At 33.7% G+C, this 20,153-nt stretch overlaps 1 protein-coding gene across 4 annotated transcripts in view; it reads right to left on the reverse strand.

Moving 5' to 3' along the window:
• Window positions 1–20,153, reverse strand: part of Nolo (ADAMTS-like no long nerve cord) — a 190,160-nt gene that overhangs the window by 56,317 nt on the left and 113,690 nt on the right. For all 4 annotated transcript variants that reach the window (XM_072896852.1, XM_072896850.1, XM_072896851.1 and 1 more), the window contains 2 exons: window positions 4,045–4,097; window positions 1,872–1,971 (listed from right to left, as the gene is read on the reverse strand). In XM_072896852.1, the coding sequence (XP_072752953.1) occupies window positions 1,872–1,971; window positions 4,045–4,097 (153 nt within the window). The remainder of the gene's footprint in view (window positions 1–1,871; window positions 1,972–4,044; window positions 4,098–20,153) is intronic.

A 20,153-nucleotide genomic window follows, 5' to 3' on the forward strand; every position in this document is an offset into this window, starting at 1 on the left:
TAAAAAAAATCATTTTAATACATATACATATTAACAGGCCGCGTATTGTATAGCAATTGATTGATATGTGACATGGGATACCTGGAATTGTAGTTTTGTCAAATACACTCACAGGCAGAAATATCACTAGGCCATTACGATCACGCGAATGAATACCGTCTCCATCTATCGATTTTGACGTCAGTCTCGATCGACGTGTGATTTATTCGATATTTCAAATTGCGAAAGACATTTGTTACCTGAGATTTAATAAATTAATATGTTAGATAATACAACTTTTTTTCTTTCCTTTTTTTATTAATTTAGATTAAAGTAGATAAAACAATTTATGCTGACAGCTAACTATCATAATTATGTTTGTATAGAAACAGACACACATGTGTGCTAAGTACAACGTTTTTAATAGCCGTTCCGACATGCAAATGCAATCGCGCGATTCAGAACGTAACTGCTTTAACGTGAATTAATAAATAAATAATAAATATCTCGTTGAATATCTCTCGTGACTCGAATTAACTATCCGCGATTTTCCCGTGAATTACATATATATATTCCATTCTATAAATACGCCAATGTTACGATTCATTCTAATTAAAGGGAAGAAATTCGCATCGGTCGATCGGATGCAAGACACGGAAGGCATCGAAGAGAAACTATCCAATGCGTATAGCTGTATTCGCACACCCTCAAACTTGCCCTAGATACAAATGTGGGCCGGGTCAGCTGCAGCATCCCTGACGTCCCGTCGGGGTTACCCCGGATAAATGCAGAGCGTGCGTATTGGTCGTAGCCGCGGCCCAGAACGTGCTTATTCACGGGAGAAACGCTGGCGGCTGTTATGCACCAATATCGAATTCATCATGTATATCCAATTTATGTCCCGGTTGACACAATATTGATGCGGGGGTGGCAGGGGAAGGGAGAGAGCGCGATGGCTCGCGAGCGCGCATTGAAATATTTAAGAACGATTTGCGACAATAAATGTCATTTAATTCGCAATCGACGCGATCCATTTGCATCAATGATATTTTATGCGCTCCATTTGCGCAATAAGCGTAAAGTAGCAATGTCACTGTTAAACGTATCGCGATTAAATGCTTAATTAATATGCGAAAACGGTTAAAGCTATAAATTAAATGTACTTAGATATATGTATATTTTAATGTGTATACACGCGCGATTACGTCATTGCTTTACCACAGAGACATTATTTTAAATTGTAGATAAAGTTAATTGCTTTGTATTCTATGTCGGACGTGTATACGTAAAAAGAATGTGTAGTAGATAAAAAGTGACTAAATCTAGAAAGTATTTTTGTACATTTTCGTAATGGAAAATCAATTATAGTTTATCATATTGAGAACTACTTTGTAATATTCGCTCTGAATATATTGCGGTTAAAACGGAACGTTGCTCTTTAGAGATTCAGACACACAGATTGCAGTTTTTATTTACATATTCTGTATCGCGTTGAAAATTTGCGATTCGAGTTTTTTCTGTTTTACAAAAGATTGTCAGTCCTTCAAAAAATATTTTAACATCATTTTCTATTGTTGTACGTAGAATTGTAATATTAAGTTTTTTTTTTACTAGTGGAGCTATCTGATCAGTTTAAAATTTGATAAAATCGTTTTAATAGATCGGTTTTTATTGAATCATTGCATATTAGTATATCTGCAGCTTCTATTTTAATCTGCTTTATATTTTCAATATTTCAATTCAAAGAATCATTTCAATAATCATATACTTGATGAGATTTATTATATCAAGATAAATGGGAAGAAAAATGAGATGAAAATTATTTTAAGAAAGATATTCCTATGCAAGGCGATAAATATACTTAAGTTAAATTAATATTCGAGAACACTCACCTCAGGATTGCAGATTTTATATTTGGTGGTCCAGGCTCTACCTTTGCATGGTTTACGCTTGCATCGACGTTGTTGACGCGAGATTCCACCACCGCACGTCCTGAAAAACGAGCGGAAAGATTTCTTAATATCGGCGAATTAAATACGCACAATGGTTATTAAATACACACAATGGATTTTATTTTTGAATGCACTTTGACCGCGTGTCTTTCCCAGGCATGCTTATCCGATAAACTTTTCGTAATCAAGTCGCACTGAAATCGTCAAGAGTTTAATTACGTTTCATCGCCGCGTGCCGACACGTTGCACAGTTAGGTAATTGAATTCACTACTTCACGCTAATTCCACGAGCGATCTTTATGCGCTGGAAATTGCATTACCTCTACGAATATAAGTTAGTTCCGCTCCGAGATTGGCGCAAAACATATTTGCTACTAAAATGAAAGTGTCATTTATGATATGAAGTGTTCTTGCCAATTATAACATTAATACATATCGAAGTCTTTTATTCAAATAGCTTGAAAAGTATTTTGATTAAAACTGAATTCGCGAAAAATTTCAATTGCAGTTATTTAAAATATATTCTCAATCCATTCCAATACGTGAAAATCGAGAAGACGATTCGTATTCTTTGAAATTATTTAGTAGCACGGTACCGTTCTAAAGCTACAAATAGAATTACAATTTATGGAAGACGTGTGTCAAAGTAACAATATCGCTGGGAAATTTTTAGACACGACTCGAGAAGCAGAAGACAACACAGTTAATGGAAAACGATTGTCAAATATGGAGAAACGAGTACACATTGGACATTCTCAATTTGGCAGAATACAAATAATATCAATGACTTTAGGACGTAAGCTCATATTCCAGTTTATCTATATAAAGTCAGTGTGTTTTACCGCTTGTATATATGTGTAAATCGATCATGACTTGGCTCCAATTTTAGAAAAGTTGATATCGATTGTATTATTCTATACGAAGAGTAATTATCTGCTTTGAATAATAACCAATGCGTAAACAATTAGTTAATTGAAATAATAATACATGGCATACATACATCATATATATATATATATATATATATATATATATATATATATATATATATGTATATGTATGTGTATACTGATTAATCTCAATTACGAAGCTTTGTAATTACGTAAATAAATTAGGTGTAATAGTGTTAAAATTTTTAAACTACTCATAAATAATACATCACAAGCACAATGTGCGAGCCTATATTCTCTATTATTTAATATTATTAATTTTATTAACACCAATTGAAGTAATTAAAGACTGTGTATTTATTATGATAATAAGCTACTATTATTATATTCTCTGTAATAAATAAAACCATTGTATAATTACATTAATTATAGCATCTATATAATCGCGTTATCATATTTTCTGATATTCATAGATATGACAGATTGTAATAGAGACGAAGATATGTGCAGGTGGCGTACAAACATCAATAAGTAGAATGTTGTAGATCACACAATAAGCTTTCCCGGCCAAGTGCAGTTCGCAAGTTGTAAGTGCCATAAATTGCTACGTCTCGCAGTTCCAGCCACTTCTGTATAACTGAAAAACGAGCGGGGTGAGAGCCGAGAACAAACTTATTGCCGGTGGTGGCCGCCAAAATGAGTTCCGGGACGCTTAACATTCCGGCTGCGTTACCCGCAGGAGACTCAATATTAGAAACCGTACGAAACACAGGCGATGAGAAATCGTGGGGATTGGATCATGTCTTGCATGCGAAAGGCCGACCACCGTTATAGAAGCCCTTTTAGTCGCGCTGTTACCAAACAATATGTGGCGCGACCGATGTAGCATTTTTCCTATCGCAGAGTTTGTTTTCGAATACGATCTCTTAATCGTAAAACAGAAACTTTTGTTGTCTCACGTCTGAAGATACATATTCGTTTTATTAAAAATATTTTGTTAATATAAAGAGGAAATATTAGATAATAAGATTTTTTGAATACGAATCTTTTTCTTACAATTAATGTGTTATTGAATTAATCGCGGAATTACAGCAAATATTTTGCGCAATTTCGTAAGCTTAATTTTAATGACTATAATTACGATGGTATAAAAATAAGATTTGTTAGAACACTATATAAAAATTTATAAAATAGAAGCAATCTGTTTGTAATGGATGATTTACCTCGAACATGGTGACCATTTTGACCATGGTGACCACTCTCCCCAGCCAGTGCTCTGAAAAATAAAAATAAAATGTTAAACTCAGTTTATTTATACGTACGTTAAGAATATATTAAATAAAAATTCTTTTAATTATTGTTACGCAAGAGCATTTCGTATAGACTTATCGTTCACTCTTATATATAAGTGTAACATAATACTTTGTACATCGAGCCTTTTTTTTTATGTCAGTCATTAAGTACTCATCATTTCTGTACTATCTCGATTATTTCGTGATGACAGATGTTCAATGCATATTTAAAACGATTTTTTTCCGTAATGACGCTTTGTTTGAGAGACATTATTCCGCAGGCTTGACTCGTTTCCCAACACGCCATTGCCCCCATTACAACCCCCTGTCCCCTGTTGTCGAGACTTTTATTTCGTTCATAAATGTGCCATCCGAGCCAACTACCAGCTGTAATCGGCATCTGTAATGGTCTTCTAGAGAAACGTAAAACACGCTTCAGACACCGTGACGCCTATACGCATCGATCGCCTTATTCTGACCAATAAATTTGCGAATAAGCGTGATAGAAATTTGACCAGCCACGCATTCGTTCGTCGAAATTCTCGGCACGTATCCACATCTAAACCGAGCAGATTTCGACAATTCACTTTTGCCATGGGAAACCGTCGTGGCAAATTCATGTTCTGATGTTTTACGGTAAACGATCGATGGTAAGCGTGCGTCGAAGCCTATCCAAGAAATCACGAAAATATGTAAATAATAAATGAAAAGACGTGATTTTATCAGTATGCAATATTATAAATATATATTTTTCGCTCTGTTACTTTTATTAAAAAATTCCAGTTAAGTAATATATTTTAAAAATATATAAAAGTTATACATTTAATACAAAAATTTTAAATTTTAAAAAATTTTAAGATCTATGCATTGAAAAATATAATAATTTCATCTTTTTATATACTCGATAATTTGTATGTATAAATAATAATAGTCTGTCTAATATATCTACATAATTAACATTTTCAATGATTTTGAAACGATCTCATATGCGAGACATCGATTCATCATATATAAGCAGTTAAAATTTCCCAAATTAAAAGATGAGTTTTTATAGCCCTAAATCTTTAACGTATCCTCTCTTGAAATGTGATGAGAGATTCCTTTTGATCGATTTTGCTTCGATTACGCTCATTCTTTAGCCAGAGTTTCGAATAATTCGTTGTATTGGTTTTTCATTGAAAAAAAAAGGTGACGATGGCAATTAATCCTTTTTATCCGAGAATTCGTCCATTCTCCTTTACTACTAGCTCTTGTTACATATATCACATACAGAGGGAACGAGAGAGCGTTTCGATGTGTTACGTTAACGGCTACCGGCACTTTTCATGAACTCCGGCTGTGAAATTTATTTCCAAGGTGCTTCTTCCTGCTTCATCTGTTCACCTTTCTTCCACTGTTTCTTTCATTGCACCCGCACTTCACATCTACTCATTCACGCAATTCAACGCTAGAATGTTGAATTATAAAAGACAGAAGCGATAGATAGGAAAAGCAAGGATAGTGAAAGACTATATGAAAGGCAAAAGAGCAAAATGACAATATAAAGAGAGATAGATATAGATTTCAAAGGGAGATAGAAAGAGAAAGAAGAGAGATGTACACGACAGGAAAGCGTAAAATCATTTTGACAGAAAGAGGCAGAAAGCTTTTAACGTGATTTTGCTGTTGGTTGTTTTATTCCAATTTCGTCCGATGAATAATGTCGGCGAGTCGACGAGCTATGATCGTCATAGGAAATTATTGGCGCATCGATCTCGCGCGGCTGGTCTCGTTGTAGTGCTGCTGCTCGCACATTGCACGAATTATTTTTTCAAAATGCATCTCGTTGATTTTTATTTCGTTTATCTTCTCCGGTTCGCAAAAATTGCCGGCGATTTCCATCCACGACTACACAATCGTATATCTGATCAAGTCACGCAAGTAGTAGTGCTCAAAGTTATTTCTCTGTATTGCTTTTCTCCTAAAAGACCAACGTACGCGATAAGATCGTAAAATATGTTTTAAAGATTAGTTCGATTTCTCAAACAGTTGCAGATTTAATGCAAAAAAAAATTATGCGAATTAAGAAGTAGCGAATAAAAAATTATATAAGAAATTATGGTAAAAACAATAAGCAATAATAATAAATAAAAAAATGATGAGAAAAATAAGAGATAAAATTTTATAGAATGAGAGATGATGTAAAATAATCAAATTTATAATCATATATAAAATAATCATATTTATAAAGAGAAAAGTGAAAGAATATGACTGATATTAAAATATTTTTATAAAGTTTAAATTTTATATATATATAATATTGTCTATGTGAGAGTGAAAAAATGTGGTGGCAGCGTATTTCGATATTGTCTTAAAAGAATATGTCTGCAATGCGGTATTCCTGCCGATATGCCACTGTAAATGTAGATGTCATTAGTTATTATACCATAATGACATATTAATATATTTTTCATAATTCCAATATTTCTCTTTAGTAAACGTTTTTATAGATATTAAAAAAAAACTTAGTCAAGTTTCCTCGATTCTTTTCTTTATTTCCCTGCAAAATATTCTCTCTCTTTCTTTCTCTTTCATATTGAATTATTTAATTTTCTAACTTTTAAAAGTACGTCACAGAAACAAGAAAATCATTATCTTGAGGTTAATAAAAAATATATTACAATAAAGCAGCGCTTAATCTCAACTAAATAATAATAATAATAATAAATGAGCGGAGAAGATGGAATGGATTTAATTTAAAATATAGCTATCATAAAGCTCATTAGCAAGCTCTTAAAATATATTGCAATCTAATAAGTGTACATGGTATAGACTGTTACTTACTTGTTAGAAAATAATTTTCTTTTTATTGAAATTTTTATTCGTGGAAAAACTTTCTCGAAATAAGAAAGCAAAAATAAAACAAAGAATGTAGTATACATAATATTGTTATAAGATGTGTCAGTTATTACAATTATGAAAGGCTTCTTATTAGGGCTTGAGTGAGAGTTTCAATTAAATTCAAATGGGAGTTTAAATGATCGTTCCGATTCACATCATATCCCCGTATCATCTGGAATTACGATCTCTCGCGAGCTGGCATCGCAAAGGGGAGAGGGGAGCCAGTGATAGCCCGATAGCCGATCTCTCATTCCGCAATGCGGGCTTTCGCCGTGCCCTATATAGGCATGACACTGGCCCAGCCGCTGTACCATTCTAATTTGGCACTTTTATACTCCCCTGGGAGGGTCGATCGTCGGTAGGATAAATCTCGCCCAGAGACCAGGCTTTTATATACGGTCACGTCCACAAAGGACGTTCTTTCCATAATTCCATTCGAACCGGCGCAACGATTACAGGCGCAGCCTGTAAATATGTAAATTGAGCGTGAAAGCGAACGATAGCCGCGAACACGAAATGAATGCGACAAATGAAAATGTTAATGTCCATTATATGTAATTCTTAAATACGATACGAAAGGTATAAAAGTATGATAACGAAGATAATAGGAAATGAATAGTGAATTATAAAATAAGATCATTAAAATACCATTTCAAATATGTGCGTTACAATATAAATAATACTGTTAAAAAATAACTATCATTTTGACAGACTAAGAATTAATGTCTTAGCCTTCTGTATATTCTTATTCTAATCGCTAAGGGAATAAATCTCGACTGAGACCGTAAATACAGTGCATCTACTCAACGCCTTTTCCGGCTACATAAACATATTACACCCGGCTATGTAAATGCACGTGTACGTATGTACAGTGGAAGGAAACAGGGAAAGGTAAAGAAAATCAGATGGTACGACGAAGAAAGGAGAGGGAGAGAGAAAGAGAGACGTTAAGAGGGACGGAGGACCTGCTGCAGAGAGAGAGAGAGAGAGAGTAACAGGCTCACTATTCCCAATTCCCACCCAATCTAAAATCAATCTTAGTTCGTACTCTTAGACGAGCTGGAAGTGAGATTCTAAAGGGATCGGTGAGACGAAGAGGCTATAGGGGCGAGAAGAAACGATGGAGGGGATGGACCGATCACTTTTAAGCAGCGTTGCAAGTCTGCATTATTCAAACTCTACGGCCGAACTAGGCAGCTTCGCGAGCACCCTCCAAGGAACACCCTTCTGTCTTTTCCCAACGCCAACCCTTCGTTTCCACGTTTCACCTTCTCTGTCGGCATTTCATCCATTTTCGTCCCGGTAATCCACGATGTTGCATTTTCACGCTCTGATTTTTTTTTCAGCCACAGCAGCGTCATTTTCTCACATCGATTATTTCAATCTCGATATTTTACAACTACAGTAATCATTCATTCCATTTTTTTTTCGTTTTAATTTGTCTTAATATAACGATCTTTGATCGTTTATATCTCTTGTTATTTTTTTTTTTTTTTTTTTTTTTTTGCAAAATTGATTAATGCAATTTTATATGAAATGCGATAAAAACCCATTTTTTATGTCAAAAGAAGGGTCAAAATAAAATAATCTCAAGTATCTTAGAATTAAAAATTTTGCCAAGATCTCACGAAACTCATTAACACTAAATAATGAGAAAACGTTTAAAAGAGTGGTAATTTATTTTAAAGTGTAAAATAAAAGAAATATTAAGAAACGTTCTTTTTCGTTAAAGTTTGACAAGATCTTTTATTAAGTTTTTATTTTCTTAGAGATTTCTTGGAGATTTCTCTCTTTGCGGAGAAACCTTTTCGATAGTTTTTTTTCTATATTTTCTTTTTTTGCTTCTTTAGTCATTTCCCAATGGTATCTGATTTATGCTGCTGCCGAAGTCAATACCCGTCGTCAATATTCGTAGAATCCCCGATAAAAGGGACGCGCTTTTCCTTTTACCCCTTACGGATTCAAGAAGATATTCTCGGATCTCGGTTTGGTGCTTTTGATTTTCTTAGGATATAGCCTTCGATATCGGTCACCTTTCATGTCATGCCGCTCGCAGCTCGCGCATTTGCAGTTTTCCCGTTGCAATTTCTACAGAGTTCTGCCGGAGCAGAGCCTCTTGATTTTCTCAATTTTGGACGCTACGTAAACACCTCCGGAAACAACTGTAAACAGCCGTAACTCCAGCTGCGTTCTCTGTACTGCTCCACCAGTTTCTGTTCCGCGTAATCCTCGCGCTTACTTGCCCCGGTCTCTTAATTTCCCTCGCCTTGAGCGCAACGCAAACAAGACCGCACATATAAACTCGCTCATACGCGGAGAGCATCGCATAATGAATGCCTCGTTGCCTTTCGTGTCTATCATTTTATGCGAGGTGTTGGAGTGCATCGAGCTCGTTGTACCTTGCGCAATTGACGATCGCTCGTGACGTTGTTGCACTAGAGAACGAGAATATTTAAGCGTATATACCCTCATCTGATGTATCCTCAAGGCAAAGGCAGAGTTTAGCGGATTAAGTTTAACTTGTATAAATTAAGGACTTATGTTTTACGTGAAATTTTTGGTTTCTCCAGATAATATTTATGCTATATTTTGTAAAACAAAAATTATATTATCAATTAATTGCACATTATTTTATATAATGAAAAATGATTTACATAAGAGAAAATATTATATTGCTTTAAATTTTATAAAAGATGTAGAAGAGAAAAGTATATATTTTGTAAAAATGTATATGCTTTATGTATTATTCATTATAAATAAAAATAATATAATAAATGATTTTTAAGATATAAATCTTATTATCTCTCCCCAGTTATAGTCTAAAAAAAAAAGATACCACAAATTTGTAATATTATTTATGATTTTTGTACAAGAAAATTGGAGGATTAGTAAAGTGGTATTATTTTAATTATCTGCGGCTTTTTACAAAAAAAATCATATAGCCTACATTAAAATAGTTTATCAGTTTGAAGAATTAATTATCTATATTTATTTTATTCATATCTAGATGCAATAAAGTATGCGAAAAGATTTAGGAACTAATTGTCAATGATACGACAGCGGGTTAAATTTATCTATTATTATATTACATCGTATGCACGATAGCCAACGTCATTTCCAAAATACGAATTATGTTTTCGGGATAAACCGATTCGCGCGCGTATATCACTTTAAAACTATTTACAAGGCGGATATTTATGCCAAATTATGATACATTGAGTATTCCGTAGTTTATATGTTAACGTTACGGGTTGCCGCAAAGACGTAGGGGTCGTGAAAGAGAAAGAAGAGTGGTATTAAAAAAGGAGGCGCGTAATAGGCTTAGAAAGACTGATGTCTTAAGTGGGATAAGAAGTAAGCCGCCAAAATAAATCTCATGGAGTTTTATTTTTTTTCGGAACCGAGCACAAGTGCCGGTGAAATGGAGGATGCTTTGCGACATGTGCGTAATATACTATGACGGAGCTAATAAATCTCTACATGTGCAATAAAATAACAATGCAAGATAATAACTTGTCTCTTCAAAGAATAAATATTTAAAAGGGATTTATTCATGATATGATATTCTGTCTACGTTTCATGATGAGAAAAGAGATAATAAACAAAAATGTAATTTTATAATAATGTCTAAAATATTTTCCGGTGTTAGTAATAGATAAATGAGAATGACAGAAACTTTTTCATACACTCCATATTCGTGCACATACAAATAAAAAAATTATAAAAATCTTCAAACAATATTATAATAATATAAGATTCAATTAAAACCGTTTATTTCGTATTAAACAATAATTAATAATTGATTACCTTTTTTATTGAATCTTTTTTTTCTTCATATGAAAATATATTCTTTGTTAATATTGCATTAAAAAAATACATCAAAAAATGTTGCTTTGAGCACTTTAATAATAAATAAATTTCGCTTATCATTTCACATTAAATTTTCATCAATATATATAAAAAATTATTGAATAACGTGTTAATAATAAATTATATTTTTCGTAATCTCAATGGTCTTTTGGCTAACTAAACCATTCGCTGATAATACTCGTCGAGTGTTTTCTTTTTCCGTGGGCAACAAGAGACAATTGGAGAATGCAGACTGAACGATCGGACTTTTAAGCAGATTCCTCACTTTACGCCTGCATTATTCAATCGCCTCTCTCCGCCTCCGTCGATGCTTTCGTTCCCGTCACATTCAGTCCCAGGATTCCATTCTCGCGTGCAGGTGTCAATTTGTTTCCTCTCTCACTCTCCTTGCGCGTCCTCTCGCTTCGTTCCAGTCTTTCCTCCTCACCCCTTCTCCCTTGCATCCCCGGACCACCAAAACGCTTCTCTCGGATGCCGAGGGGGTGAAACATTAGACTCCCAAATTATTGAAAGCAACAGCGGAGGACAGTTACTCTCCGTCGCCTCGATCGCTCTCCTTCTGCGTCTGCCTTTGTCCCCCTTCGGAATTTAACCCCTCTTCGCACCATCAACTTGCCTTTCTCATTGTTAATAGAAGCCCCAGGACCACTTTGACCGAACCTCAGATACGTATCTTAGTGATACCTTCGTGGCGTCGCCAAAAGCATTTTCAATCGTTTTCTCCCGTTGTTTTCGGAAAGGTTTTGGTTGAGAATGGCACTCGTTTGATTCCACGTCAGTGCTGGATGCGATTATCCTAACTGTCCTGTCTATTTTATCAGAAAACGACGATTGCAGCTGGGAACGCTAATCAGGTTCTATATACTTATCGGTTGATCTGGTCTTTCATATTAATATCGCGTCGTTATTGTTCAATTAATATCGGATCGATCGTGTGATTTCATTGAGAACATTGCGCATCTAGAGATAATAAGATATATTCTTCATGTAATATTCGTTACTTCTCCTTTCTACATACATCGGATACAATGTAATATTTTATTGAATATCTAAATATTCTATAATTGTCTTTTAATTAATAGATGATTTAATAATTTTAATGTGATTAGTCTCGCTCTTTTTATCTCTTAGACTGCATAATTATATATATATATATATATATATATATATATATATATATATATATATTAAATTAACATAATAATCTTATTCTAACACATAAGTACAAATGTCTATAAAAGTAATAAGAATACGAAAATATATGCAGCAGCTCACGAAAGTACTCATTCAACTTATACATATACATACACATACATATGTATACATACATACATACAAACATACATGCATATATACATAACATACATATATACATACATTACCATTCGCAAATATTTTCGTGAACCACTGCACATTTAAAAGAGAAAGAGGAATTTTCCTAGACATTAATGTCCGAGCAGATTTATTATCTTAACATAGCATTTAAAATTTATAGTAATTACACTGAATTAAATACAAGTCAACAATAAAGGAAAAAATATAACCGACAATTCACGTCGCAATCTTCACTAAATTAGAAAAAATATGTTTAAAAGAATTCGCGAAAAAATGTCTCAATATCCGAATTTTTTATCTGGACAAAACTAAAAATGTCATGCAAATGATTAACTCGAGTGATTTATCGCTGTTAATCGCGATATATTCATCGCAATTATACGGTTGATTACATTATCGGCGACAGTCCTCGATGCGGATGAAATCATTGACTTGACCGTCCGATAAACAAAATATTGTATGTCAAATGGTATCAAAAATCTAGCCTTTTATTCGTCACGAATTACTTCCCGTCGATGTGCTATATGTAAATACAAATTTTCATTTATCAAACGGAGCGCTGTGAAACGCAGGAGAACTCGTATGACTATATGTTAAATACAGAATGATATCTCGGTGAATCGCTTTATGGGGCGATAAAACCGAGGGGATGGGATCGTTACGCTTCCGAGTCGGGCTTGTAATATCCTCCGATAGCAGGGGGGATTACTTGTATTTATGATTATTCGTGGCCTCTCTGTTTTTGTTGTACCTGTGATTTCGGCTCTTATTAACCTTGTCGTGCGATTATCTACTGGAATTAAAGAATTAACAACACGACAGAGGAAAAAAATCAGTAAAACTTTAGTAGACAACATGATAATTTTGCCTGAAATTGAATTATCTCAAATAAGCATACTAGTCTACCCGTTCGTAATGTGTTCAAATATTATTTAATTATTCATTGCTTCATTGTTCAAATTTTTGACTATTATAATTATCGAGAATATACATAATATTCGCCCATTATTATCGCATTATACTTACAAGGTCGTACAATACTAATAAACTCACTGAAATTGATGTAATTGTATCTAATCATGATTAGAGCCTTTACATAATATCAATAATTCATGTTTGATTGTACAACATATGTTTAAATGTGTTTCAGCTGGCCTATATACACTCAAATATATGTTTAAACTAGCTTACATTGATTTTTTATAGGTATATAATTGTTATGCAGATTTTTAAAGTAATACGAGAGAAAATTTACAACGCAATGCAAAAAATTCATAGTTCATTTTTAATTTAATATTAATAATCAACGTTAAAAATCAAAATTAAATATATGCAAACTAATATTAATAAACAAATATGCTGTAAATATTGTCACAAAGTAAGATATTTACAAATTAATATTAACATACAAGTTTGTCTAAACAGTCACTTTAATATGTTCATGCTACGTGGAAAATTTCTATTACATTTCCGGATTAATAGAACTTCAGTAGCTAAAATCTATGATGGTGGATGTGATGCCAAAGCTTCTTTTAAAATACGGTCATTGTTTTAATATCTTTCCACGTCATTACTTGTGATAAATATCGAAACAAATCCTACGTAAAATATGATAAAAACCGCAGATATAATTTTTCAGAAATTTATTAGCGCTTTAATTTGACATAATGAACTTTGAACTTCTCACGTGTCCTAAATTATCTGCATGTGCATGGAACGCGTTTGTAATATCGACAAAAACACTTAGCAAAGTAATATCAAATACGAATTTTTAAGTAAAATCTAAATATAATTAATATGTGCTAGAAATTTAGTAGAGATCAAAACAATTAAGTATAATATATTCAGACGTTATATTTGTATGCATTTATTTGAATCAATACTTGCTCCAAATTTACAAAGAAAGCAGATATTTATATACAAAAATTTTATAAATATTTCATAAATCAAATATTTAACGCATAATTTAAAGAATAAAAATTCGCAATTATATGTGTACTTATTTATTATTTTTGATTACAGTATTCAGAATTCTCTAACACAGAGTTTATATGATATTCCGACGTTATATCTGCGCGATAAACTTGATCCCTCTTTAGTTACGACCTCGTGTCCGCTCTAATAGACGAGCAGCTGGATATTATTTTCGTGTGCCACTGTAATTTCCGCGTAACGCGAAGCGACGTTCGCCGTCGTGGGAGACAAGAGGGAAAGGAAAAAATGGCGGGATGGCTAATTTAACTTGTCTGCGTTCGCAGATCCCCGTTCGCGGATGTGAGAAGAAAAAAAAATAGATTCCACTCCGAGTTAATTTGCGAACGCGCGCGAAGCTTGCGGAATCGATGTCGGGAGATCCGCGCCGACGACGCGGGGGACGCGGACGGCCGGGGGTAGGGCACGGAATCAGGGCCGGAAATCGCGTCGGGAGCCACCGCCGACGGCGGCATACAGAGCGGTGAGGAAGGAGGTTATTACACGTCAGTCACACCTCCCTCAAAATTGCAAAAGTTTTATAAGACACAACGATATCCTCGCACGATTACGTCTCGCGCGACTTATGGCCGGGGCTTTGTTATTGCGCGCGAGAGGCGACTCGCAAACGGCTATATTGCATCGTGCGAAACAAAGTACTCCGATTTCTAACTACCCTTCTCCCTCTCCCCCCCCCCCTCCCTCCCTCCCTCCCTCCTACCCTCTTGCCGCCCCGCAGGATACGAACCATTTGAAACACCGTTCGCGATTATCCGCCCAGTTAAGAAATTGCGGAGCGCTTAGGAACAATGGAGAGATCTAATTGTAAGATTGTTTTGATAAATAATCGTTTAAGGGGCTATAGAGGAAATTTATCATCGTATTTGCAATCTAACTAAATAAGTTATATATATGATTAAAATAATTTGAAATCACAAGTATGAGTTTATTATGTATGCCGTACTAAAGAATTATTATTCTTTGCAAAAAATACAAAATGTATATCGTGATTTTTGTACTGTTACTTTATCCGTAAGTTAATATAACAGGAAATTGACTGGATACATAATATATTCAATCGTAATGGAAGAGAGAGTTGTAATTTTGTTTGAAGCTCGGAAAGAGTTACCTTGGAGAGTTGCACTTGTAACAAAATGTACGTACAATATATACGTTCAATATATTTTTCATAAAAACAGTTTGCTTCTGTACATTTTCTGTTAAAAGTAAAAAAAAATGCCATTGTTCTGTAATTTAATAGGCAGAGAAATTATATGGAATTTTCTCTCTTTCTCTTTATTTTTTTCTCTCCTTCCTTTCTTGGAATATTGATCAAGTCTCAATCATTTTCTTAATTTTAATTAAATATGTATACACACAGAAGAAAAGAATATTCTTACTTTGACAATATCTTTAGTTTCAAAATGTAAATCTTGAAATGAGATTATATTGCGTTAAATAAAGAAAATTTGCTTGGATGAAGATATTTTATGTAGTTCAACTAAAAAAAATATATACTTGTTATTTAAAAATAATTTTCTTAAATGGAGAGGAAAAAATGTTGGATAGAAAATAACACATGTTCAAATCGAAGATTGTAATTTTTTTAGAGTTAAAATAATTATTTTATTCTTCAAATGACAATTGTAGTATTGAAATAAGATTATAATATTGTTGAAATTTAAGATTTTAAAATTCTTCTAAGAAGATTATAAATTGTTGCGTATATATGAAACAATGAACGCGTTCATATAAGTATATGAGTTTTGATTTGACACTTTTTTTCTGTGCATGTATAAATGGAACTGTCGTGCACGGCGCTTTACATAAAATATTAACGAAATTTCAGTATAAAAACGAATAAGTAATCTATATTAAGATGTCTACATAAATATTATTACTATAATTATACAGACAAACTCATATGGAGAATCTTTCGTAACGGTTCTTTTTTATTCAGTATCGCAATAAATTCCGTGCGAGAATAGATAATGACATCGGTTTTCGATTAACGAATATACATCGTCTGGACTGTAAAATGAGAAATATTTATTCAATCTTAGATTTTTTTTCTCGTTGTTTAGTAAACGCAAGGAAAACGGATATCGCAATTTGAATATCATATCGCCGAGTAGCATTAAATGAACAAATGCCCATCTCCAATTGATGCGAATATTTGGAGCGGAATTTCAATTATTTTGTCGTCTGGTCACCGTATGATTCGTAAAATTATTAGATTGTGAGGAGAGGTATAATTTGCTACTATGACGTCGGAATACCATTAACCGGATGAATGCGAATTTTCGAATTTATAGTGACTGACAGTTTCGTTTTAGGCATTATAGATTTATGAATGTATAAAAATCTTTGAGATGCCAAAAAGTATTGTAAAAGTGATATTAAATATTAAATATCTTATTTCTAGTTAGACAATTGGAAATTTAAGAGAGAGTTCAACTAATGGATATTAATGAAATTGTAAAAAAAGAAACATTTTTATTTATCTTTCAGGATCTGATCCGAAGGGTATAGATGGAACGTGGAAGGGCATATTCGCGCAGTTGCAATCGGGACGACGACTTTTGCGGGAAGATGACAGATAAAGCGGTAACCGCGCGAAAGTTCGCGCCGAGAGTTCGTCGGATGAGAATTATTCAAGGATTTTCCGGATAGTGCAGACTGCACGCCACCTTGAGAAATTAGCGGCATGAATTATAAATGAGACCAAGTTCCCGCCTGTTTATCTTCTTTAATGTCTCTTGGCGTTTTGTAAATACCGTATGTTAGACAATCTCGCGCATCTTGAAGTAGCAATAACAATGTTACTCAGAGATCATGCAATTTGTTTTGATGCAACTTTCAATGCGCATAATTTAAGTTATGGGCACGTTCGTTTTCTCTCTACTGTCTTTAAAAAAATATTATCTAATAGAAAAAGAGTTAAATCGCAAAAGGAAATACATGACAATTAAAATTTTAATCTTTTCGAATTATCTTTTAAATATAACAAGAAATAATAGATTTAATAGTAATTTTTTTTGTAAACAATTAATGACAGATTAAGCAGAAAAAAATGAAGACATTTAATCCCTTAATAATTATTTCTTAAGTGCCGTAACAATGAAGGAATATTGTTGACTCTCTCCAAGTTTATCAACAAGAGAGAGATTTCAAACCAAAAGGGTTTATTACATTTTCAGATCAATATTTCTCAGTTTATATATAAAGCCGCGCGCAAGATATTTCATATACGATATTACAAGCCCATATATATTCCTACACGAATGTTTCATGTTTCACCGAGTAACCATGCATTTTGCAGATGCACGCTGAAAAACCGTGCATCTTTACATGACTTGCACCGAAACGTCATTAGTATCAGTTACGGTAATTTCCAGTCATTTATCTTCTCAAGTTTGCTTCTCAAATACACGCCGTTTAAGTATTATTTCAGGGACAGTCCGTTAAGTCGCGCACGGTAATAAAGTACAACCGCGGTATAATACCTTCGAGCACCCGTTAAATGCAATTAGGCTGTTAGAGCGGAGTACGACAGCACTCGCGAGTATGCCCCGTCGACAGTTTTCTACCCTCTTCATATCCGGCGAGTGCCACTAGAAAGGCATGAGGGGTGACATTTTGTGTCATAGCACGAAAAAAAGAGATTTCGATGTTCATTGTAACGGCACGCACGGCCAAGCATCAGCGATTGCTTCACGTTTACAAAGCCTCGCGGTTACCGTCGAGCAATTACGGATATACTTTGTATCATACAGCGCATGTGCGAATTTATTGTACATTTATGTTTATAATACAGTGTATAATTTTATTTTTACATAGAACGTAAAAGATATTTATACACGCCTAAAGGTATTCATTCATTAAACAATTTAAAATATTTTAGAAAATAAGAATAAGTAATAATTTGTTATACATATTCTAACTTTAATAATAATTATATTAGCGATAAAAAAAATATTACTACACAGCAATTAATCACATTGTAATATATATATAACAGCGTTACAAAGGTATTTTACCGCATGGAAATTTTACGCAAACTTGTTAATTTTCGTAAAATATAGGCACACCAGGAAATTTTGCTAATAATCTGCGTTTAAATTTTGCATAGGGCGAATTGATTAATTTGGCAGCAACAACCTATTTATATCCGTCCGAAAGTGGATCACGAGTATAAGGGGTATACCGCGGGTAATCCACAATATGGTGCTAAAAATAATTTATTAGCAGTCAATTACACGTAGCTCTGTGCTATTCTGCGATAATCGAACAAACCGCGTCAATTGTTAATATGGCCGAGAAAATTTAATCAGAGAGCGGCACTGTAATTATCGTCCCTGTGATGTATTATTTGCTCTTAAATGAGTTTCTCTTATTGTATCATTGTATTTTATTATATGAATTTTATAAATTGTGTTTATATGTATTTTATAAATTAAGATTAAAATTGATCATTTCATTTATTTCATCTTCATATTATATGTATAATAGCATTTATATAGAAAAATAGCAACTAAAAATTAATTATACATGCTCATATTTGGAGCAATTGTCTTTCATTTTGAAAGAAACCAAATATTATGGATATATAAATTTTTATTTTGTATTAAAGTGGATTTTTTCAATCAATTATTCGTACAAAATTGTTTATCTTGCAAACTGCCTACTCGCCAATTGCGCAATCTATTTTCAATTTACCATTTTTAATCACCTGCAAAAATAAATCTGTGTAAAAATGAATATTTTTTTGATTAATTTTTTTTGTGTTTGGAGATATTCTGTAAAAAAATTTAATATGTCTCTCGATTGAAATTGCGCATATACGTCTTTGGGACTACCGTATTTCAAGCTGCATGCAAAGAGGAATTCATAAAGTCTGCGGATTCGACGCTCGTATATGTATATGTATGTGCGGGCGAGCACGTACCACGGGTTATCCGGCGCTGCGTTTTCTTACAAAAGCTCGACTATATTCTTTAGAAGATAAAGGGTTGGCACGGGTTTCGGGTACGGACTGCACAACGTTGTCTACCGAGCGCACAATGAACTTCGTATACTTTAGGAAACGAAAAGAAATACCTCTTAGAAGAAGTCGCAATACGGCATCGACTCCGGAAAACAAATGTTACTTTTTGCATTTGCGTAAATTAATCGACAAAAATATGCGATCAAACTTCAATATATATATATATATATATTTGTGTGTGTGTGTGTGTGTGTGTGTGTGTGTGTGTGTGTGTGTGTGTGTGTGTGTGTGTGTGTGTGTGTGTGTGTATACATATATATATATATATTTTTTTTTTTTTTAATTAACACACGAAACCAATTTCAACATCGAAATCGTGAGCAAATACACAATTTAAATAACGGTATATAGCCAAATGGATTGAGCAATCCGGCCATGCCAATCAATCGCGTAAATGTATCTTTAATCAATACTATTACTATTCTGGCAAGGTAATTCAGTTTATATGGACTCTCGCAATCTCGGAGCTTGGTGTTTTCGCGACGGTCGTCCTCGCCAAATTTTCCGTGCTCGGCAAAACTTCGCGAGATACACATCTCATCGGGTATTCGCGTGGTAACGGGGAGGAGGGATTCCTGAAAACACGTACGCCGAAGACAAACGATATTTCGATACTACCGCCACATCCTAATTCGCTTTTCAAATCCGCCTTATATGCGGAGTCTACGCCGAAAGCATTTGCAAAGTTAGTTTTATATTCGCTGTCGCAATGCAATCACCGAGAAACAGTGAAATATCTCGAGGAAATATACGCGATATACACATATCGTTTATATTTTCTTATGCAGGAATATGATATCTTTTTTTTATCTAGTTATGAATAATTACACTTATCGCAAATTGACTCTACATATTCTGATCTTATAAACTAATAATCTTTTTTGGCAAATATAAAAACTTGGTAGCATGTTATTTATAAATAATAGACGAGTTTAAT

This window comes from Anoplolepis gracilipes, chromosome 7 (genome assembly GCF_047496725.1).
Source record: "Anoplolepis gracilipes chromosome 7, ASM4749672v1, whole genome shotgun sequence".
Classification (NCBI taxonomy): Eukaryota; Metazoa; Arthropoda; class Insecta; order Hymenoptera; family Formicidae; genus Anoplolepis; species Anoplolepis gracilipes.